Here is a 24,475-nt window from a genome sequence, read left to right on the forward strand (position 1 = left end):
TTGGTTATTCATGTGTTTTATTATTTAAACTTTTTTTTTCTGAATCTCCATACCACCAATTTCATCACCAACTTATTTCTGCCAAGTTAAAACATAATTTTGATGTTTGATCAGTTGAACCTAACAAAGTATCAAATCCCTGTTATTTTATGGGTTTATCCTTACTTACTCCCTCAGATGATTTTCCATGTTAGTTTTGCTAAAACTTTTAGTCAGTCTCAGAAGTTTCCTACCATAATAGCAGAGGTATGATCTCGAAACAGCAGGTTGCACATCGAAACACAGCAGTGATGCATTCAGTCAACTTTATTTACTTGTCTTGCCTCCTTTGTGCAGCTTGGCTCTGTAGCTCCCACCCTCCCACACCCTGTGTAGCCTTCCAGCAGAGCGTTTCTCGATCAGTGACTCATTACAAGGAAAAAAAAAAAAAGAGAGAAAAGCTTTCGACATTAACAGTCCCCGTATAACACCGACATCGGCGATAAAACGAGCTCCAGGCTGCTGAAGTGCAGCTCGGCTGTTCTTGAGATGGCACAGAGCAACAGGAGAAACGAGCGGAGGAGAGTGATTAAAAGTTAAACGTTCGCTTCGATTTAAAAATCTGAAGGTCTGTGAATGTTAGATTGCATGAAAGCTCAGACAGTTTCCCCCGTCGCTCTCTTTCTCTCTCCAGGAGAAATACCTGCAGCATTAGCCATCTGTATAACATTGCGCACACACACTACTTTATAAGGAAGCCAAGTGGTTGGGCATATTGGAGGTGGTGCTTGGTGTGCTTTCAGAACACAGATGGATGAAAACAGGACTTAGGCAAAATGAGCAAAGGAAAAACAATAACTACTCTTTGGCAAATGCAAACAGAGCACTTTTGGCTGAATAACACTGAAAAAAGGATGAAGCATTTGGATGCGTACAGTACAAAGAGTTGAGAGGTTTCAGACTATTCAGCTTCCCTCAAAGGTTCCCCACCATATTTTAAGAACGCATTACTAAACTACCAACCTATTAGATCTGATCTCTGGACCCTTCATCTTTGCCTCTGCTGAGATTTCAAGTGTCGGCGTAAAACTCACACCGACGCCGCAGCGCTGAAACTCTTTTTCATCAATAAATATGCGCCACATCCTCTCCAAGTCATAAAAAACAGATGTTGCTGAAAGCAAACTGACGAGGCACGAACACAAGAGACACAGGAGTAAAGTGCTAAAAAGCCAGCGATTGGCACAAAATGAGACATTTTGATTTCTGTCAAGAGTCATGATGCAGTTTCTACCATGCACAGCCCAAAACTGGCAGAAACAACAGGATCAGCGTCACTTCTTGAAAACTTTGTGCTCCGTCACCTTTTCATCTCCACAGATGTTTACTCTCCCACTTTCAGCTGAGGGAGGCTGAAGTCCTTCATATTTCGGCTGCTTGCCTGAGTAAAAAAAAAAAAGAGAAGAAGACGGAGAAAAAAACCAAGGCTAACGGATGACGTGAAGATATCTGAGGTCCGAGTACAGAAGGTTAACCAGCAGGGCCAGGAGGCGGGGTCCATCTTTGACACAATGCCCTGGGTATCGGATGAACTGCATTGCCTTATTTAAAGCCTCCTGTAGCTCAGCGTACTGCTTATTGCTGGACATGGCCTCCAACATCCCCAACATCTGCATCCACCAGGGGGACAAAACAGGAAGTCCAAGCTACGTTTAAGAAACTATATATAAAAAAACAAAAAAAAAGCATAAAAAAAGCAGTTATTGTGCATACCTGTTGTGCTTTTGGAGAAAGCTGTAAATCTGTGGTGGGTTGGAGCCTCAGCTCGGTCTCTGACAGCACCTGGATGGACAGGAACGCTGCCAGGCTGCGGACCACCACCCTGAATCTAAACAGAGATTAATCACCTTTCTGGAAGCAAAATGTAATGCTTTTTAAGAGCTTTTTAAGATTACTACCCACAAGACTGAAGTAAAAACGGCTTAAATTGAGTTACTTAAGCTATTTAAAAATAAATTCATGCCAAAAAAAACCTCACATTTTGAGATTAATCTCAGACATTTTTGAGAAAAAAAGTGGAATTATTTCAGTTTGAAATGTAAAATATCTTCAAGCAAAAGTCACTAGTAACTCAGAAATTTTTGGCAGAAATTAACTTTTTTTTTTCTATCCACAATGGCCCTGAGGTGCCGTCATGTTTTAGAGCTAAAAATCACTTGGTTAACAAGTGACTTTGTGAATTTCCTTTGGTTTTATCTGTATTATGTATATATAGATTTAATCTCCTTAAAAAATAATATACAAATTTAAGGTTTACTTAATTATATTTGAAGATCTAGTATGCAATACTATTTAGTAACCCTTCAAATCAATACAGACTCCATTAATAAAATAGATGGACGCTCACTTATTAGAAACAGGAGACCTCTTCCCAAGGCCTATGGCTCCCAGCAGCCCAGAGTTCAGCCTTTCCTCTCCCAGCTGAAGCAGCCTGGTCTGCAGCCGCACCAGCCCCATGATGACCCCTGACCCCTCAGTGTTTCCTGCCTGCGGCTGCAGCTGCTCCACTGACAGGTTCAGGGCTTTGTGCCACCAAAGGAACAGCTTAGCTTCATCGCCCGGACCGCTGGAGACAGACAAGAACCTCCAGATGAAATGTCTCTAACAGGGTGCCGGATGCAGAGATCTTAAAATCGACTAGGGTCCAACCTGGGGAAGACCTGTGTGGTCCACGTGTTGATGAGAGCCAGGATCCTCCTCTGATTGGCTGCTGTGTATTCGCTGTTGAGGCGTTGCAAGATGAAGGCGTAGAGCGTCAGGAAGCTGCCTCCTGATTGGCTCTCGGAGAGGAAGTCGTCCATTGTGAGCTCAGGCACCTGCAGTGATGCCAGCACGGGGCCCCAGCCGACAGACTCTTCCTCAGCTTCAACAAACACGACAAACAGGAAGTTAGGATGACTTGAGGGGAAACAAGGTTTATTTGACGTGTTTTAACCACCAGCAAAAGGGATTTTAACACCAATATACACATAATTCTGAACTGGAAGGTGGATTATTTTTTTTATGATTTCTTTCCAAATTAAAATCTGGAAAAGTTGTATTTTTATTGTCTTTTTGTAGATATTTACCAGCTTTCATAACTGCAATTTCAGGTTTGTGCCCATTCTTATACAAATAAAGTCAAGCTCATTAAGATTTAACGAAGAGTTTCAGTGAACGGGTGATATTCAAGTCTTGGTGCAAACTCTCAGCTGGATTAAAGTCTGAACTTTGACTGGGCCATCACGACACATAACTATGCTTTAAGCCAAACCATCCCAATGTAGCTCTGGGTGCATATTTAAGGCTTTTCTCTGACTGGTATGTGAAGCTCTGTCCCAGTTTCACATGTTGCAGCTCTGAACACGTTTTCTCCCATAATTATTCTGTATTTAGCCTTTCTGTCTGTCCGAAACAAATCCTTCAATTCAATGTGGGGGCGATGTGTTCAGGGCCAGGGTGCAGTGTTAGCATTTTGCATGTAGACATTTTGTTCTCATCTGACCAGAGCACCTTCTCCAACATGCTTGCTTTTTTATTTTCTCAATTTCACAATTATGGCTCTGTTTGTGTCACAAACACAAACACAAACACACAAACACACACACACACACACACACACACACACACACACACACACACACACACACACAATATTAAAAAAAATCACAAAGAATCTTAATTGAACTTTGTGCGTACAATGTGCAAAAACGTGCAAAAATTAAAGCAGAAGTGAATAAATGAGCAAGAAATAAACCAGCTCTTGCTCACCATGGTTGAAGTACGCTGTGATGCAGGCCTCCATGATGCGTGTCATGTGTCGCACCGACGCCAGGCACCGGGAGCAGGCCGTGAGTAGAGGCAGGATCGGACAGCCCCTCCCTTTCCTGTCCAGCCAGGTAATGACGTGAGCAGCCAGCGCCTCGCCTGTCGAGACCCCGACTCCGTTGAGCAAAGTCAAGGCATCGCTGAAAAGACCACAGAACGCCATGTGCCTCTGCTCCAAGCCCACATCTGCAGAGGGAAGAACAAGAGAGAAAAGATGAACCCAAGACGATGAGAATCATAGAGGCGATGGATGACATCACCAAGAGACTGTTGAGGACAGGCAGACAGGACACCTGGTGGGTTGAACGTCACAACGCTTTCCAGAAGCGTCTCCAGCTGAGCCTCCAAGCTGCTGAGGCTGATCCCGCCTCCTTGCTCCAGGGTCACCAGTGACTTCACAGACCAGGAGACGTAGCCTCCGGCCTTCAGGGTTTCCTCCTGACACAACAAACAGGAGGTCAGATTTTCTCTGGTTTCAGCTGAAATTATTCACAGCGACGAGATGCAGTATGTTTTCACAGAAACAGATTTATTTATTTAGGTCAATTCCTTTTTTTTTTTTATTAAAAGCTGAAATAAGATGCAAAACATAAAACATTTTCTACATTCACAGTAAGTTAGTTGTTTTATGAATGCATTTCTTTAAAGATTTTTATTTTTTGCTGACTCCACCTGTTATTAGCAGCATGCTACAAGACAAAGAATCGGAGCGTTGCATCAGCTGGTCTCCAAAAATAGCTAGGAACAAGGATTTGCTGTTGCAGCTATAAGATGTGTTTCTTTCATGTGTGTAAATCAGGGCTGGCAGAGAACTCTGGATTGTTAGTCTAAATTTAGTGTGGGTGATGCAAGACTCCAGTTGAAACAAAAGATGTGCCAGTGTGGGGCAAGAGCCATGCAATAATAAAATATTAATGACTTTTTATACTCGTAGCGCTAAAGCCTTTTCCTTTTCCTGGTTTGTTGAGTCCTTATACTTCTACTCTCATTGAGAATTGATCATATATCTATAAATACTCTAACGTCCTCAAAATATAACACAAAAATAATATTATTTTGATGTTTAAATCATGTCATCAATGACAGTGATGCTTGCTAGCTTGTTCAAGATGAAAAAAAAAAAAAAAAAAAAACCCGCCACACCTGAATGCATTTCTGTTACAGATTATCTCTGAGTGTCAAGGTAGTGATACTGAACTTTGGTGCAAAACACCCACTGACTTTTGCACTATTATCAAACTTCTATGAACACACTACGTTTGTTTATTGAAGGATTAGGACCAAAATGAATCAGATTAACAGGATTTTCTTGAACTGCACCGTGTAATCAGATTATGACCCAATTTCTTTGAAAAATGTAATTAAATTAAGAAGATTTAATGTATTTGAGTGCAGAAAGGGAATTATTTTTAATGACTGCTTTAATCTTTTCTATACCTTTCCAACCTTGGAAAATGGAAAAAAAAAATAAAAATTCTGATTTTGTTTATTCGGAAATAAAGAGCCTCATTTTGTCAGACCTGGTGTGGAGCTTCACTGGGATGTGGATGGAGCCCCGCAGCACCACGAAGCAACTTCAGGAGCAGCTGGGGGGCAGAATCACCACTGAGCAGCAGAGATGGAGGATAGTGGGTGCCTACGTATCCCAGAATGCCCTGGTACGAAGACAGGTCCAGTTGGTACCAAGGCAGAGAAGTGGACTGAACCAGCAGGCCGAGCAGAGGGGAGTCCTGGAGGGAAACGTGAACTCAGTAAATAGTGACGCCACCTTAATGTCTACAACATCTGGACTCACCTGTTTGCTGAGGAGCTGCTCCTCTTTGGCCAGAAACACCAACATGTATAACAGATAGACCAGCATGGTGTGCGAATCCTTCTGCGTAGCCACGGATGACAGAGCCGGATATGATCCTGAGCCGGGAGGCGTTTCTGAGTGGTCGCTTAAAACACTGACCCAGTTCACTTCACACATCAGCTCACCCATGAACAGGAAGCAGCTCTTGGGACTTCCTCTCTCCACCTGAAGGCATAAAGTTCAATGAAAGCCTGCTTTGTCAAAATGCAAGGAGTGGGGTTTTAGTGGAGTCTATTTACACAGAGACACTGGCAAATTTGTTACAATAATGAGGAAAACATCTGCAAAAAGGAGTGGAAGAAATACAAAGTTGTTTCTTTTAACAAAATCACTTTAAAAAATGGTTTTACTTTAGTAATCTAGAATAATAAGGAGTGAGATCTTAGGATCGAGTCTCCAAATCATCAATTATATATCATTTATATGCAATTTTGAGTTAATAATGACAAAAAACCCCAAAAACTTTTCTGTCCTACCATCACAAACAGAAACATGCAACTTGCTAATCTCTGATGCCACATTACCTGGAAATGTGAGCTTTGGTCTGAAGAGACTAAAACTGGTGCAAAGTTTAGAATAAAGTATTTTGAATGAATTTAAAGTTAGATTAGGTGTTGAATATTAAGGCATTTATATTATGTATTTACATGTATTTTTAAGAACCTTCACCTCGATATATTTCTTTCTCTTCTTGGTTTATTTAAAAGGGAAGAGAAAACACTAATTAGATGAGAAGGAAGTGAAAATAAATATAATAATGATTTGAGAAACCTCAGGTAAGAACATAATCTATTTGAGTTATGGTAAAAAAAATGGCACAAGTTAAATGTATATGAAGTAAACACTTTATATAACTATTGACATTGGCAGATAATGTGATTTATTTTCCAGCTGTGTCTGGATTGTAGAAACCAGTGTATTTTACTAGATGGCTGCCTTTCTTTTGTTTCGCAGCAAAGCAGAGTTGGTCCATTTTAGGATCTCCTGCTAATATTAGAAGCTGGCTCCAAGTGCCAGATTAACAAGCAGGGGGTCAGACTGTGTCTCACATTGAATAAATGCTCCATGAGCTGAGTGTCCGGGTGCAGCTGCCTCCAGGGCAGGCTGCGGAGGTGTGTGTGGTACAGGTACAGCAGGTACTCAGGCGTGCGGGGGGAGGTGCAGCTCTCACAGTACTTCATCAAACACAGCCACAGGGCCCCTCTCTGTCCAGGCAGCAGGCGATCTGAAAAAAAAAAAAAAAGACACATAGGGTCAGATTAGGGAGAAGAAAGAGGTTTGGATTTATTCTCCCAGTAGCGAAAGACTTGCCTCTGAATTTGTGATGAAGTGTGTCGGTGAGCTGGACGTACAGACCGACCAGACATCCTGCTGCGACTGCGTCCGTCTCCAGCCAGGGGTAGAACTTCCCATTGCTGGAAGACAAACATGTTTATCTTGGGATTTTCTCATGATGGCCTTTAAATCGACTTTTCAGCTTTACTTTTGTTACACTTTGGTCATTTTTGTGGTATCGTGTGTAGTTCGCTTTGTTTGTCCAGGTTCTATTTCTTTATAGGTTCTTGAATCCGTTTTAGGAGGAATCAGTAAATCTTGCAAATTTCTGTTTGCTGAAAAGAGATTTCCTTCCTCGCATGTTTTATTGCGTTCTCAGAAACTTCAGGAATAAACACTTTTTTTTTCTTTGAGACCTGAAAAGACGGGCCTCGAGTAAAAAGGGGGAAAATAGGTATTTTAACATGTGATGATATGTAAAAGCTTAGAACCAGGAGATCTACGTACCTCATACCCCCACTGAATGTTTCATATATAAAATATTTCTAAAACAACAGATTCCTGACTAGATAAAACAGTAAAGAAACAAGAATAGGGTTGCAAAATGTTAATGTTTTGCCATTTCTAGAGTCTGTTCTGGTTCACACAAAGCTCACCCCTTCATGCAGACAGAGATGCTTTAACGCACTTACCCTCCATCAGTGGCGTCCAGAGGAAAGATCCACGGCGTAAACAAGTTCACCAGCTTACTGTGCAAATCCTGCAGAGCTGTGGGACGAATGACACATTTTCTTTCATAATGACAGCAAACAAAAGGATCTGCACAGAACTAAAAGGTCAATCACTCCCAGCTTTCTCCTCTCTGACACGCAGTAGTTTGTGTTTTTACCTTTCATTACTTTGCTGCTGCCTACTGGCTCTCTGGTGCAGCTGCTGACCTGTGTGTTGAAAAGGCAACCAATCAGATGTTCCCAGAAGGTAACGACATCACTGATGTAGGGAACCCAGGCGGAGTACAGGCCAAAGCTGCGGAGGTCGGCCTTACTGAGGCGACTCCGCAGGAAGTAGTCACTCAGCCAGTTCACGGTCTCCTCCACCTGATGGCAATCAGAGAAGCAATTCAAAAACTGTGGATTATTCCGAAAGCATTCAGTCATCTGCAGAATAGTTTTCAACAATAAAAAAAGTTTAAGTTAGAATAAAAAAAACCACCAACAGCGATTACCTGCTGAGGAGAGAGACTTATGGGGGATCGGTAAGGGGAAGCTGTGGCGCCCACTGCAGAGCTGAACGACGGTTCAGGTTTGTTCTTAGAGCTGCGGGTTGGAGGCAAGCAGCCCAGAACTCGCAGGGTCACTTTCCAGCACTCTGGACTCAGCAGCTGGTCTGCAGAACCTGATCGGATCATAAAACGAGTTAAAGAAAGAAACGACACGTCAAACATCAATACGCAGGACAAAAAAAAAGGCTGCAGACATTCTATTCGTCTTCGTGACTTTCTCCAAATCCTTGAAGATTAAGAGTCTGACTCCTTAGGATGATTCAGCCTCCATCTTGTTTATTTACCAGTCTAATCTTCTGCTGGTAAAAAATATGAGTAAGAGGCACAACTTCAGGGGGATAAATGCGGCTTTCTGCCTGGGCTGCAGGAAGAGTAATGGCTTGGTAATAATGTCAAACATCACAAACAAGAAATGGATACAGGTAGTCTGACATAAACTGACAGGCTCGCTTTTATTCAAATGTACACAGAGAGACATGCACTTTAAAAGGTCTTTAAAAAAAAAAGACTGTATTCTTTTCCTTCCACTTATTACAAATTAGTCAAAACGGTGTGCTTGTTTGTAACAAACAAACTCCAATGAAATACATTAAAGTTTGAGGCTTTACATGTAAAAACAAAAAGAAGTATTGATGCTTTTGCAAAGCCCTGGGAAAACGAACAGATGACCTATTGGAAACATTAACTATGTCTTTATGTGAACAACTGCACCATGCTTTATACGTGTAGATTTAATTTACAGGGGGACAAATATGGAAAAATAACTACATATAACTAAACTAAACCAGGCATTTATCAGCGTTTAGTCTAAGCTTACTGGTCATCAGCAGACGCAGGCAGTCGCTGTAATGGTCGGGAAAATGGTGGCGTAAAAGCAAGGTCCAGTGTTTGGCGAAGAGGTGAAAAGGCGTGAGGAGTTCTGACTCGGGGTCTCGGCCGCAGACGCACAGAGCTCCGTGGACCAGCTCCAGCAAACGGGTTCGCTCCGAAAACACAGGATGAGCCTCGTTCAGCCACTGGGAGAGATCGAACTGCCGGAGAAAACAGACAGGCTGCGGGGTTACACGCATGTCTGCAGCGGATTCGTCGTGTTTTATTTTTCGAGTGAGAGCAAACCTTAGTGAGCAGCATGAAAATGATGTCGGCGGTGTCGAGGTGAAGGGACGTCACCACGTCTTGGTAGAGGAAGACAAACTGATCCGGAGCTGCGTTTGGCGTGAAGAAAGGGGAGAGGAGGGGACAGAGGAGCCGCTGCTCCAGGATGGTCTTCAGGACACGACCGCACTCTTTTGGATTGCCCTGGATGAAAACCTGCACAGCAGAATCACAACTATCGATTTAAACTCACGAGAAAGTCTAACTACTGAAAGAACTCTCAGTTCAGTCACTGTAATCTCCAAACAACAAGCTAACAATCGACACCTTAACAAATAACCCACTTAGGTTCATCCTCAGTGTAAGGATGAGCTGTACTTGAACAGACTTGCTAGTTTCAGAGTGTGTGTGTGTGTGTGTGTGTGTGCGTGTGTGTGTGTGTGTGTGTGTGTGTGTGTGTCCAGTTCCCACCTGTCCGAGTATCTCCACACACGAGGAGAGATACTGGCGTGTCGGTGGGTGTTGCAGGGTGTCCTCACACACAAAGGAGACCACGTGGTAAAAGGCGGACACACCGACTTGCTGCACCGCCAGAGATTTCTGAGCTTTATAAATATTCACCAGAGCTCTGAGTGAAGAAGTCAGAACAGGTGTGTTAAACCAATGAAGCTCTTCCTTTACATTTAACTGTATCTTAAAGTATTGCTGATATTGTGTGAAGTAGGGGGGCGTGTTGCTACTGACGTGATAAAGTTCTCGGTGTGAACTGCAGCTTGGGCCAGGCTCTGAGGCGGAGGAGCCATGGCGTCAGTCTGCAGCTTCTTGACGTCTCTACGCAGAGATGTCATCTGGTTGTGGACCGCCTCCTGTCTCTGGACACGCTCACACTACACAGATACACAAACATCAGACAAAGTTTACAAAAACGATCCTCTGACGTGTGATTTTTCTCACGCAGCGACGGGTCGTACCGTGACTGTGATGTTTGCGGCTCCCTGACACGGCTGGCCTCCCTTCCCTTTGCACTCCAGAGCCATGCTAACTTGCTCTGGTCGGTTCTTGAAGAGCAAAGGGAGGTTCTCCAAAAGCTCCTGCTCCATGGCCACCTGCTGTGCTTCACGTGCAACCGCAATCCTAAAAAACCGAATTGAAATATTTTAAAAACAAAAAGAAATCTTTGGATTTATTTTTATTTTTTTAAACAAATTGCAAGTAAGTGAAACAATATGCTTGACTGTTTTTGACACGTACCTGGCCTGATCCTGTAGAACGCCGAGGTCCTGCTGTAAAAGTCTGGCCGCAGCTTTCGAGTCAGTGAGGCAGGAGGGGGAAACCTCGGCCACGGGAGCCTGGAGCTGCTGGAGATCCGGAGCCGGGAGGGGAACCGGATGCTTCTCCAGGTTGGACATGATGCGCTCCCGGGCTGAATCCACAGATACACAGAAATACTCTAAGAATGTTTTAGTCCATGGTTATTCATGTGTTCATAGATTACATTTGACGAATGGATGGATGGACAGATGGAAAAAGACAAACGGATGAATGTAAAGCTTGTTGGATGAACTGATTCAAGGATTATTTGGATTCATTTACGAACGGATCATACGTGGACGCAGCACAACGTGGATATTTCCAGCATAGATATCTTAGTATACTTAAAATAAGACAAAACTAACTTACAAGTAACTTTTCAGCAAATAATCTGAGCTTGTTTTAAGTCAATAATTCATTAATTTACATGAGAAAGTACTAGTTCCACTGGCAGATTATTTCACTTTTAGCCAATACTAAAAGAATTATTGACTTAAAACAACCTCCATTTTCTAGATGAACAGTTATTCTTATTTCAAGTTAACCAAGATATTTACACTAGAAAATAGACCAGGAATACTTGGTAAGATTTTGTGTTTTGCAGTATGTTTTAAAATTCTAAGACATAAATATTTGTCCACCATCCTGTTGTCACTACATGCCTACTGATGCAAGTCGTTTATAATTTTGGTACCGTTGCTCAGGCCGGTGCAGTCAGCGAAGCCCGGGTTCTGGGTCTGGAGGAAGGTCGGCTCACTCTGCACCTTCTCCCACAGAGACAAAACCTCCTGCTCGTCGTACTGCAGACGCTCCTGGTCCACGTACTCCAGCCAAAGCTCCTACAGGAAAAAACATCCAGTTCAGGTGAAAAATAATGAGCCATTACAGGTCGATAAGACAGCCACCGACCTGCTGCCGCTGCATGACCTGAGCCAGTCTGTGAGGCTCGTACTCTGGTGGCAGACAGGGAAGGTAAACCTCCTGCCTCTGCAGCGTCTCGTCATCCAGCCACAGAGCGAAGACGCCAAACAGCCTGCAGGAAAACCATCAGCGGACTCGCCAGAGAACGGCAGCTTTAAAATGACAGCAGCTGAAACTCGCTGTCAGGAACTTACCGGACCAGTTCTGAGTGGAGCTGGGGAGAGGTGAGGTAGAGCGGCTGGGGATTCAAGGGGCTTTCGTCTTCCTGGCTCTCTGATGAGGGGCTGTGTGGCGGGGGCACCCTGAGCGCCTGGCTGGCTGTGTGGTGGAAATCTGACACCTCTTGTATCCTCTGCCTCAGATCTTTTAGCAAAGCAGCCTGAGAAGAAGTCTGGAAGAACCTCCTACCGATGCATCCCCCGGCCGCCAGCCTGGTGGGAAACAGAAACGTTTGTTTGTTTTTCTCATTTTTTTTTTTTTCTTATCGCACATCTTTTTTTAAATTAGAAAATTCATCTCACCCGTACTCTGGTCCGGGCTGCCTGAGATAGAGCTGCAGGAACTTCTGCCAGATGAGGGGAAGGAGGGGGTGGTCCGGTGGCGTGGCCAAGGCCTGGGAGGCCCAGCGGTACAACTGAAGCCGCTGCAGAGACGGGGCTACGGGCAACTTCAGCTTCTGCTGCGCCTTCTGGCTCAGACACAGAAACCCTCTGGTCACGTACCACAGCTTTATAAAGGCTAAATTACTAGCACAGTATTTATCTCCAATAAGTTAACATTTTGTTTCTGAGGAGACAAACTTTCTTCTAATCGCTTAAATAGTCTTGAGCAAGAGATTTCCAAACTTTCTAAAAAGTTTTCAAAGTTTAGTCTACTTTTCAAGTATCTATAGCCCAGTTCTACAGTGAGAATCACCTCAAAAGGCAACAGATACGTTGTTATAAAACTTCTGCAATGTCCTGTATCTTTGCATGTTCTTTGTCTGTATCCACAGGAACAAAGCTGGTCAAATATTTACTTTTGTTCATTATGGCCATGGATGCCATTAATATTGATTGTGTTGTGGTTTGAATTGTTCTTTTTTCCAGAATGAAGGGACTATACATCACAGTCAACTTCTGGTACTTTTATAAAAATGAATTGGGCGCACAAATGAATTGAGCCTATAACTAAACATAGTTATGGGCTCAAATACATACATGTGGTCCAACTAATACAACTAATACTTGGCTGAATCTCAATTAGCAAGCTGCTGAGCAACCAAAAATCTTTCTGTCCATCATTAGCATTATCCAGGCTGAATATTTGACCAGGCTCACCTTTAAAAAATCGCATAGTTCATTTAAAATATTTGGGTTTTCCTGGTATGGACCAACATTTTAAACATGTACAAAACATTTTTTATACAGCTAATGTGTGGATCAATACAGAAAGTTTATTTTTAAACCAGAACATTTCAGTGTGCATCTACCTTTAAGGCCTGATCCGGGGAGATGCTGGGCTCAGACAGCAGCTCATTCTCAACGCAGCGTCTCAGCTGAGATTCTTCCTCAAACATGGCCTCCGTGTTCAGGACGAGCCAAGCAAACCAAACCTGTGGCGAACAGCAGCGCGGTCAGAACCGGGACAAACACCACCTACAGCACATGTGTGGACTGTAGCTTTGGGAATCCGTACCTCTCCGCTCAGGGACTGGCCCTCGATGAAGGATGGCGTGGCGTTTCCAGCAATCCAGCCAACCAGAGAGGAGAGCAGACCCCGATCTCCATGGTAACCTAGAGCATTCTACGTAAACAGATAATATTCAGAGATTGATGGTGCAGCTGTTTAGGATCCCTCGCCATCACCACGCCGAAGGCAGTTTACAGAGCTGCATTCATCTCCAACTATTGGCCTCACAAGAATCCCTCAATGATGTAAACACTGCAGATACCTTGTGTTGCTGGTACAGGAGCTTCTGCACACATTCCTCCTGGTGGTGAATGAAGGCAGCACAGCAGATCTGATCCAGGAGGAACAGAACCGTTTTGTCACGATACCACAGATTCTGCTGGGTCAGGATTCCCACCCAAAACTCCAAAACGGCAGCGGCACCGACACGACCGGGCCTGGAGCTCTCCGTCACATGACTCTGACAGAAAAAAAATACAAAAGTTTTCAGATTTTAGAGATGAAAGATCTTCTGTTTTTCTTCTGAAATATCCAACATCCTTCATTACAGGTTTTCAAAAAAGCCAGTGGGGAAAATAAGACCATGAAATCAAAATTTTTTTTAAATCTCAGCAGCGTTCTTTCATTTAGTGCTGGCTACTATCTATCCACAAACAGTGCCAATAATTCACTCTATTTATACTCAGTTCTCAGTTTGAAAAAAAAAATAGTTCAAATGTATCAATAAAACCTGAAATGTATGTACATTTCTGCTCAGAACTAAAAATTTCACTTTAAATAGTTTGAATCTACCTTTAAGATCTCACTTTTTCCATTTCCTGACAACTTCAGATCTGTTGCGTTCTCATTATAAAACCCATGATGATGTACCTGAATGACGCTGTTCAGCAGACGGACGTTGTCCCCGTAGTTGGTTCCTGTGAGCAGCGGCGCCACCCGGTGTGTGACCTGCTGCGTCACACCTTGAGGACACACGCTGTCGTACTGCAAGAAAAGCTGGATGCAGCTGACAAAGCTGGCAGAAGACGACAGTTCCAGGAAAATATGTTAGTTTGGGGGAAGATGCAGCTGTAGCCTCCACATGGTGCGTCACAGGTCTTCCTGACTTACTGAGAATTCTTCAGGAGGTAAAAGCTCAGAGGGTAGGTGGGGGGCAGGATGTTGTCCAACAGATGCACAGCAGCTCTCAGGTAGCGGGACTGAATCAGACTTTTTAGCAACTCAACTCCGTCCGTGCAGAAGTTTTCCAAACTGGAACAATAAAAAACACAAATGACATCTAGTTCAACTCCTAAAAGTAAATCTCACACCTTCTATGAGTGGGAACAAACCTGTGCCCCACCGTCGTCATAGCGAGGGACAAGTAGCAACCAATAGGGAGGCCAGATTTTACAGCCCTGAGAACAGAGTGCATGCTGGGAGCATGGGTAAGCTCTGGAGGGGGGTTGGAAGCCAAGGCTGGTACCGTCCAGCCCCCTTTAGGGCTCTGGGCGTTACCATGGAGCTTCAGCCTCAACAACAGCTGCCACGCCCACTGACTAAAGGACGCTTCTGGAGACACGCCCAGACGAAGGACGCTGGCTAGATAAGACACCTACAGGTGGAAAAAAAGGGGAGACGTTTTTGAAAATGAGAAATGAATTCAGTGCTAAAGCTGTTTGCAAAAAAACAAAAAAAAAAACATCAGCACGTCACCTGTTTGATTCCCTCGGATATGAGGCCACTGTATGGTTTGTCTGTGAGATATTTCTGATAAGCTTCAGCCACCAGCAGAGCCACCTCACTGTGGAGGACAGAAGCCAGCGCCAAAGAGCCGTCCTGTAAAATAAAAAAATTTTTTAAAAACCATTGTAGACATTTATAAACTTCCAACAAGTTTAGAAACAATTCAGTGCACATGTGACCACCTGAGTGTAACCCCAGTTCAGACCCTCCAGGATGACACAAGCCAGTCTGTTCTCCACTGCAGACAGCGGGTTCTGGAGCAGCCAGGCTCCAATCACAGATATCTCCTCTCTCTGTGGCTTCCACAGACTCAGGGGAAGCTCTTTGCACAAGTACAGAGCCATCTGAAACGCACAAAGCAGAACCTAGTGTACGTAACATCTGAGAATGTATTACGTTTTGATTCATTTAAAACAATTCTGTCGCAGCTGTTTAGTGGACTAACCATTCCTACAGACTGGATGGTCTCTCTAAGTCTCTCCAGGAGCACAGAGATGATGTAGGGATGGGCTGTTGCTATGGCAGCCAGCAGCTCCCTCCCCACCTTAGAGTAAGTTTCTCTGGTCGACAAACTAACGTAAGACACCTGAGGAATACCAAAAAAAGGTCAAAGGGGATTCTTATTGTTTGGTGTTAAATGAGAAGAGCTAATCATTAACCAGTTATGCAGCACAAATAGTCACAGGAATACGATCAATTGTACTCTGTGCAAGTAGAAGAACAGATAAGATGAACACAGATAGCAAATTTCATTTTAAGCTGTAATTATCACAGATATTCCTGGAAAAAAGAGAAAATGTTAATATGTGACAAGTTCAAAAATATCTGCTTTTTGCCCTTCCATTCAGTTTTTACTGTCTGTTAAGGGTCTTCATAAGATTTACATGTTTTATAATGTTGTAATTACAAACTTTAATGTATTTTATTTACATTTTATGATAAACCAACACAAAGTAGTGCATATTTGTGACGTGGTATCCAGATTGTGACAAGAATATGCATTCAGTCCCAACTCTGAGAACATCCAGCAACATCAAATCACTCTGTGAGTAAATAGAGTCCTCTTGTGTGTAATCTGACCTCAGATGATGAATAGTGATAAATATCCACAATTTGAGGGTCATCCTTAAAGAAAGCTGAGACTGAGCTGTTCTCAAAAGAGCAGGCAGGAGGTTTGGTCTCAAGATGCACAAAGTATTTCTGCACTGAAGCAGAAATACAAAGTGCATTTGCACTACTTTGTGTTGATCTATCGACTTAAAATTCTCATAAAATACACTGACATGTGGTAGTAATTTGACAAATGTGGATAAGTTTAAAGGGTAAAAATACTTCTGAAAAGCACTGTACGTATTTACATCCGTACATGAAAAATCAACTTCTTTCCCTTCTGAATGAATTTTTGGTTGCTTAACTAACTTATGCTTTTCATTTAATGATGAATTTCCTTCTCATACCTGGTAAATCAGCAGAGTTATGGTTGTGATGAACGTGGGGTCAAAGTGCTGAGTGGGCATCGCCATGTGTGCCAGTGCAGTGAGGAGGGAAATGCCGTCAGAGCTGTTCACTTCACACAGCCACCCTTCAAATCTCTCCTGGTGCTTCAGGTCTGCAGCACACACAAAAACATTACCTTGATAACTCAGATTGACACAGATGACTTCCATTTTTTTTAAAAGTCCTACAGCAGAAGAAATGCAAAATGCATCAAAATGAGGCTGTGCTAAAGAATTAATACGTACAAAGTGTGTGTTATTTAAAGGTGTTGGGGTGTGGAGAGGTCACATATCGAACTGTGTGCATGAAAATACCTCTGAGAGCCTGAATGCAGGATTCTGTGTCTCCAACAGTGCTGAGAGTTTCCAGTCCTGCTGTCTCTGCACACTGCATTACATAAAGGACCTTCCAAAGCATAGAGCTGGACAACGTCCCGTAAGGCATCTCAGACATAAACAACCAAATGCCCAACCTGAGGAGAGAGAAGGAAGACGGGAAATAAAAGCTAAATAATTGTTTCCAGGAGGGGACGGAAACCTGCGGACGGCTTCTCTCACCTTTTGTTTCTGAGAACATGCAAAACAGCTCTGAGGAAGAGGTGATCGTATTCCAGCTGCAGTTTTTCCAGAGTTAAGGAGTGAACGTGAGAGCCGGACCCACCGGCGTCAGTCACACTCACATACTGGGCCCAGTGGTCACTGACGTAGCACACCGTCATTCTGAGGATGTAAAAACTTTTCACTGTTATTGTCTTTTCTGACACCGTCAAGCAGACGGGCAGCATTCGCTAGTCCGGCACTGACCGGATGATGCGTCCTATTCGTTTGACCAGCTGCCTGTAGCGAGCTCTGTTGTAGGTCTGGAGGCCGCGGGCGAGAATTTCAACGAGCGAGGAAGCGAAGGCAAAGACGCGCATCATCTTCTGACTGGAGCAGGCCTGAGGCTCGTAGACACCTGGAGGCAGAGCGAGGAGTCGCTTAATCAGTGCTCACAGTTCAGGTGAGGACATTAAATAGGATCGTTGTCAGAGCTGAAACCAGACGTTTACACGCACTGAATAAAGAGACAAATACACCTTTTTTCTCGCTCTCTGAAGTTAAATCAGACCAAGATGAAATGATCAAAATTAATTAGATTTGTTAAATGCCAGAAAACATTGTGAGAACATTTTTTTAGATATTTATTTGTAACTTGTTTAGATACATTTGGTCAGTAACAAGGGTAATTGTCTTTTAAACTGTATGACAATCATCTGGGCTTTCCTTCATTGTTTAAAGGGACAGTAATCATTCTGTATGTAAGCTTCTGGCTTTAAAGACATTAATAGATAAATGTCTGACATGTTCTTTATCTCAATATTGTGCCTTTTAGCAAATAGAAATAATTCAGGTAATTCCAACTGACCTAAAACAAGGAAAATTTAGTCTGATTTGCTTCACAAAATAATAATAATAAAAAAAAACCTTATCCAGCACAGGTAAACTTTGGGTTTTAGCTGTATATACCCACACCTCTCTCATATTTGGATAAATGCCTTAAAAAAAGTTTAACTTTGGCCAACAGCATTTTGTAGCCAAAGACAAGCCACTTTACTGCTCCTCCTCTTGTCAGAACAGTTTAAGCCAAATGGGTTATTTTCTTGGCAAAGACGCAACATCTTTCGCACACGTTTGAGGTCGAGGCTTTGCTAAAGCAGAAGCTTAAGGTTAGGTTAATTCATCCAAATAAAATCAGTCAGAGGAGTGTTTGGATCATTTTCCTGTTGGAGAACGCAACTCTGTCAAGATCCAACCGTCTAGGTATTGTGTTAAGGTTAGGTCACGCTAACTTCTGGAATACAGCTGGTGGAAATATTTACAGCACATGCAGCTAAATGTCATATTTTAAACCACTGACGCAGAATGTTGCATAAACATTTCATCCTGGACAGGGTTCAAATTAACATGACATTTGTACCTATGATACATGGACGTGAAAATGTGATTATTTATTATTTGTGTTGTAACTGTAAAAACCCGAGTGTTGAGCGTCCTACCCTGTTTGCTCATCCCCAGCATGTGTGAGTAGAGCTGCCGGAAGGGGAACTGGCTCAGCAGGGAGATCAGATCTTCCTCACAGAGCAGGAGCCAGCTGCTCTCTGGATCTTCATCCTAAACAGACAACATTTCTCATTTATTTTTGAAATGTCTGGAAGAGCTTCATCCAACACTTGTCCTGTTTATTTTCTCATAGAAACAAGAAAGGTACAAGGTCCTTACTGTTCTTTAACATGCTAATAGGTGTGTAAATATACAAAAAAAAAGCCCACAGAACTAAACATCTTGCTATGACATTTGCTCCATGGCAAGTGTTTAGTGCTGCAGCTACCATGGTTTAAATTAAAATGGCAGATACTTAACGAGTCTTTAAATGTGACTCAGTCAGAATAAATATTAAAACATTTGATTAAAAAAAAATAAATCACAGACTACATTTCTAAATCCCTCTGATGCAACTATTCTTCAAGCATAAGCAACCTGTAGATTTAACAGCATCATAACATGTTAAAAATACTCAAATCAGCGTAAAGAATATCGCTCCCACATAATGAAAATGCTTTCGTATATTAAGACAGCTACTCTTTTTTTTAAAGATATTTTTCAGGTACAAGGCAGATATTTTTCTTTATTAAAAGTTTTTATTGTTTTTACATTTTAAGAGAAGATTAAATGTTACCTCTTCTCCTCCTTCATCAACGAGGGTCCAGTTGCCAGACTCGGGTCCTGAAGCTGCTGAGCTCTGACTCTCACAGGGCTTCATGTGACCCAGAAACTCTGCACGGTGCCTGCAAAACAAATAAAACAAACAAACAGGGAACCAAAATGGTAAGTGAGTAAAAACAGGAGAAACACTCATCACTGTCCACACCCATAGCCCTGCATGTTAAAAGGCCTTAAAATCAGTTCACATTTTTTTGAAGTAAAATAACTTCATACAAAAAAAATACATATTATTAAGCAGGGGTAAAAATTCCACTTTAACAAAAAACTGATTTTACCAAAATCATTGCCACACTTATTGGCATCGCTAATTATTCCTTAAAATAAATTTATCTGAAGATTTTTGTATATTCAGAACTTCTTAGGTTGATCAAAAGTTTCTAGGAACTCCATGACTTTCCATTTCCTTGTGGTATAAATAAGATATGACATAGAGATCTTTCTGTTTCAGCCAGTAATCTGTTTTTCATCCATATTTCCAGTCTTCATTACATGACTGAGTTTTTCTCACTTCCTCTATAATTATTCAATTCATACATCTTTTTTACCATCTCCTTCTTTGTATGTTTATTTCAATTTCTAACCTCTGTAAATCACTTTGTATTCCACCAATCTGCTGAAATGTGATCAGCAAATAAGTTTGACTAATTGAAGGTTCACTCTATCAGCTGTTCAGCATGGTGGAGGAGCTGTGATGCTGTGGGCTAGTATTGTTTGCAAAAGGGCCTGGAAACCGTGTTAGAGGACAAGGGGTCATGAATTCTGACAATTTAAATAAAAATCTGGTAAATCGGTAACTGAAAGCTGAAAATGGGCTGTCAATAAGTGTTTCGGAAGGACAGCAATGCAAAACAAGTTTAGAAACCAAAACAAAAAGGGTTCAGTAGACAAAAAGAAATGATCCTACTTCTGTGAACACCTGCATTTTCATCTGAATCCTATAGAAAACCTGTTTAGTGAATCTGGAGAGAAGAGAATATCTGAGAGAACCTAAGACTTTAGAGAAATTGAAAAAGGTCCCTTTATGTTTGACCTAACCTCAAGAAATCTTACAGGAGAATTGCGAGAAGATGGTTGTGCAAAATATACTTTTCAGGGCGTCAATAACTGTGACCACAAGGATTTTGTTAAAAAACAATTATTTCTGAGCCTGACAAACATTTATTTATGAAGAAGGTTGAATTTGTCTGGAGTTTTAATGCTAGATTTTCCTACTAAATGTGGATGGCGCAGTACATGTAGGTATATTTACCTGGCAGGTGACATTAAGATGGCTAATGCTTGCATAAAATGTTGCACTCCAGAGTTCCCCGAAACCTGAATCTGGTGCAAATAAAAATAATGCATGAACAGAATTCATGAAAACACTGGTAGGTTAGCAACATGAAAAGCGTGTTTTTGATTTACTTGAAGGAATGGAGCCGCCCACTTTCCCACTCCAGCAGGACAGCAGAGAAGATGACACAGCAGGTAAAGGTGCTCCCCCGATCCTCCAATACGCAGCAGGACAACAACCTGGCAGACAGGTGATCAGAGATAACCATGAAGAATATCAAAACCAAATGAATTCACCTCGAGAAGGTGGTGCGAAAATATGATTACCAGCCTTTCCAGCCACTGATGGATGTCTGTCTGGAACTGTGTGTCATCAAGGACTCTCCGGGTGAAGCTAAACAGGACACTGATGGCCTCTTTCAGAGGCTGGAGAGAACAAGGCTGGGTTTGGCTTCCAGAGCATTCTAAAATAAAATAAAAACAGGGAAACTACTTTGTCTCCTGTTCACATTAGCGGGATGTCTGAAGTTATGTCTGGAACCATCGTGTTGGAGTTACTCTGAGGCGAGAAAGCTTTCAACAGTCTCACCTTTTAGTAGGCGATACAAATAGGATTCAATCTGCAGGCGAGACAGCAGAGCGGTGTAGGCGTGCAGCACCACCTTCTGGTGGAGGAGCTCACTGCAAGCCTCAAAGAGAAGCCGCAGCTCCGCCAGAACGGTCTGACTAAACTCTGCCTGCTGGAAACGATGGTATCCACAAACCTTAGCCTGGTCGGCACACACACCCTGCAGGAATGGATGCATAAAATACATTAAAACAGAGACAGACTGTATGCTTCCTTCACCGGCCCAAAGGCCCCAACACTAATGAAACACCTGAAGTGTGAGCTGTTCGTCTTTGAAGCTCCAGAGACGATTCTGTGTGCTCTTGCAGTCAGACGACTGAGTGTGCAGCTGCGTGTGCGACTGGTTCAGCTGTCGGCGGCAGCGCCAGTAGTTCTGCAGCAGTTCTGTCAGTTCGTGATTCTCCTGATGGGCCAGAGCACAGAACTGGGCGGCACAAACCTCAACACCTTCCAGCCAAGTCCGCAGCCCTTCGCCTGGCTCCCACACACTCAGCTGCTCCAGTGAAAAGGCCTGTCGAAGAAATTACACAAGGTAGCGACATGGACAAAAAAAAAAAGTAAGAACGAGAAAGAAAAAAAAACTGGACTATAAGCTATTCCTCTGACTTAAGATATTGGGAACATTTAGGTGATAAGCAATTTATTGTAGCCATCTGTGAGATTACCTGCATCTCTGGGGCTGTTTTGGGTAATTCTGGGTACAGTTTGCTCCTGGGAAGCTCAGCTACAGCCTTCAGAGGCTGCAAACTCAGGGGAGAGGATTCCTGCTCCGGCAGTGCCAACACTGCAGGTTCCCTCGCGCAGTTTTTCACAGCTTTCTCGTAGATCTGCATCACAGAATCCTCCTCCAGTGCTGGAAGGGACGGGTACAGAGCAGGAGCACATGAGACGCCAAACTGAGTCGCTGCAAAAGGTTGATTCCACAACTGCGCATCTTTTTCAGACTTGTTGGTTTGTGGTGCAGTTTTAAGCTCAGGAACCTGAGCGTCCACCCCCTCATCCTCTCTTTGCTTTTGGTTTGACTCTTTCTGTTGCTCTGTCGCTTGTGGCGTCTCTGCTGACAGATTCAGACCTGACAGCAGAGCCTCAGTCGACTCTGATGTATTTTGAGTCTGTGCTGAGGAAGGCTCTTGTTTCTCAGATGGCTCTGCTGCAGTGCTGGCGGTCTGGACGGGATCCTTCTGATCCTCTTTGGTCTCGGCTGGACAGGGAGGCAAACTGAGAGGGATCTCGGTGAAGCCATCGCAGGCAGCGGATGGAGCTGGGCAGCTTTTGTCCTCATCTGCTTGCTTCTGCTTCTTGCCCAACTGAGAACATTAAAAAAATGTTTTTCCTTGTTAAAAACTCTTCTTGTCCAATAGTTGTGTGCATATTTGTCACATAATGCAAACTACAGACAAGTTCAAACTTGATCACTGAGTATAATGTGCAGTGTGTTTGGTAACACTTTGACAGGTGTACATAAGACTGACATAACACCTGTCATGAAGATGAAGGAGTCTTCATGAATGGTTACGACTGTTGCCATGAAGTGTCATTTGATAAATAATGACACTTTCAATGCAAGGATGCATTAAATTTTGTATTAAAAATCAATTAAAATTGTCAACTTTGCATCAAAAGTGTCATTATTTACCAAGTGACAATTAATGACACTCTGCTGCTGCCTCTTCATGAAAGTGTCATATCAGTCTTGACCCTGTCAAATAAAGTGTTACCAATTTTATTTATTAATTTATTATTTATTATTCTGTGCATTTAAATTAAATTAATTGAAAGAATCAGGAACTATATGTTTAAGGTGGGAACACAGTCATTCACTGTCTGCAGTTAAGTCAGCTTAATATAATTACTGACTGTGAGGAAGCTGAACAAGATAAAACCTCTGCTCTAAAATCCATACATTTAAGCTCGATTTACATTTAACACACAGAAAGAGCAGCATGTTTCCTGGAAATATTTGTATGGCCAGAGGTGATAAAGATTGAACTACTTGACACTAAATATATGTTGGGAGGAGTCATGGTGAGGCTTTCTTTAAATTCAACTCTAATCAACAGGTAGATTTCAGAACTTGGGACACATTTGCATACCAACAAGACAATGATCTCAAAAACACATCAAAACTGGAGTTGGAGTAGATAAACAGGCTTCCATTATGTTTATGGAAAGCCCTGACCTCAACTATACAAAAAAATTGTAAAATGTGCTTAAAAGTCCAACCACTTCAAATGATTTTTAAAAAAATGAAAAAAATAACAAAGACGTTATTAATCGCTAGAAATATCTTGCAATCTATGTTAAACTTGTTGAGGAATATTTAACCAAAACATAAATGTGTATGTTCCCTTAAAAATAAAACTTAAGTGTTTTCTAAAACGACTTTTTTTGTTTTTGTTTTGCAAAAATAACCATTCTTTTCCTGAATGTGGATAAACAATAATACAGTACTTATCTAACACTGACAGCTTAATCTAAGCACTATGACTAATGATAATTGATTTTTAAAGATGTTTGTTAAATGTATTCAGTTTATTCTGAGATTACAGTTTGGCTTTTAAGGTAGCAAAAATAGCATTTTACTGTGTTCATCAGATGATAGATGCAAACACGTGTCATTCGTAGTTAGTTGAAGGAACTGGCCCGCTAACGATCACAGAAAAAGGCTTTAGAGATGACAGTGCTGGGTTTAGGGTAATCACCTGAGATTTTCCGCTGGTTTTCGGTTTGCTCTTCTTAGGTCTCACAGCCTCCATTTTTAGCGGCCTGATCCCATCAGCTCAGACCACAGACACACACAGTCCTCTGGTTAGCGTCCCGGTGGAGACAACGATCACCGGAGAACAACAGGTCATCATCTGTTTTCAGGAAAACAGCAAGCTGGGACGGCGAGCCAAGTCCCGTCTGTGCTGCCAACATAAAAACTGTCCTTTAAAAAATATATATATAAAGCGACGTATATAGTCCCTGTTGGAAAGATTCTTTCGTCAGACAGCCACCTGAATGCCCTATAGGATAAACATTGTATCCACACAGTTGTTAGGAAAGCGAAACCTGTGTTTGTTGATGAAACTCCTCTGAGCTAAGCTAGGCTACTCCCCATATCCTCGTTCGTAAAGATGGATTTATCCTCATTTATGTTTCTCCCGCGCCACTGTGTGTCATCCCGCTAGTTTTTCACATTATTAAAATACCATTTGTGCTAGTCAAATAAAGTGTCATGCGACGGCAACCCCAGTCTCCTGGTCAGCTGTCATTTGTTTTGTTTTGTCTGTTCCAGGAACTACAAGATCGCAATCTGTAAACACGTGACTACTCCACCTCTCTACGGCAAC

The 24,475-nt window shown here is 42.4% G+C and overlaps 1 protein-coding gene across 1 annotated transcript; it reads right to left on the bottom strand.

Moving 5' to 3' along the window:
* epg5 (ectopic P-granules autophagy protein 5 homolog (C. elegans)) lies at window positions 1-24,463 on the bottom strand. The gene is made up of 45 exons (XM_014992265.2): window positions 23,843-24,463; window positions 21,806-22,447; window positions 21,391-21,651; window positions 21,102-21,300; window positions 20,840-20,976; window positions 20,645-20,752; window positions 20,490-20,560; window positions 19,194-19,302; window positions 18,514-18,628; window positions 17,282-17,432; window positions 17,036-17,197; window positions 16,793-16,950; window positions 16,439-16,590; window positions 15,427-15,567; window positions 15,164-15,325; window positions 14,952-15,074; window positions 14,588-14,850; window positions 14,367-14,507; window positions 14,127-14,271; window positions 13,519-13,716; window positions 13,263-13,370; window positions 13,057-13,179; window positions 12,107-12,273; window positions 11,780-12,016; window positions 11,574-11,697; window positions 11,359-11,503; window positions 10,605-10,776; window positions 10,325-10,487; window positions 10,098-10,240; window positions 9,825-9,981; window positions 9,375-9,569; window positions 9,076-9,289; window positions 8,202-8,371; window positions 7,866-8,073; window positions 7,669-7,744; window positions 7,013-7,116; window positions 6,751-6,926; window positions 5,642-5,866; window positions 5,367-5,576; window positions 4,140-4,284; window positions 3,790-4,032; window positions 2,689-2,902; window positions 2,387-2,605; window positions 1,753-1,867; window positions 1-1,649 (listed from the first exon to the last, which is right to left on the bottom strand). Exons 1-45 carry the CDS (start codon window positions 23,894-23,896, stop codon window positions 1,467-1,469), a joined length of 7,728 nt encoding a protein of 2,575 aa, XP_014847751.2. The 5' UTR covers window positions 23,897-24,463; the 3' UTR covers window positions 1-1,466.
* Between the last annotated feature and the right edge of the window lie 12 nt (window positions 24,464-24,475).

This window comes from Poecilia mexicana, unplaced genomic scaffold (assembly GCF_051168715.1).
Source record: "Poecilia mexicana isolate PSO_F unplaced genomic scaffold, ASM5116871v1 scaffold_9, whole genome shotgun sequence".
NCBI classification, from domain to species: Eukaryota; Metazoa; Chordata; class Actinopteri; order Cyprinodontiformes; family Poeciliidae; genus Poecilia; species Poecilia mexicana.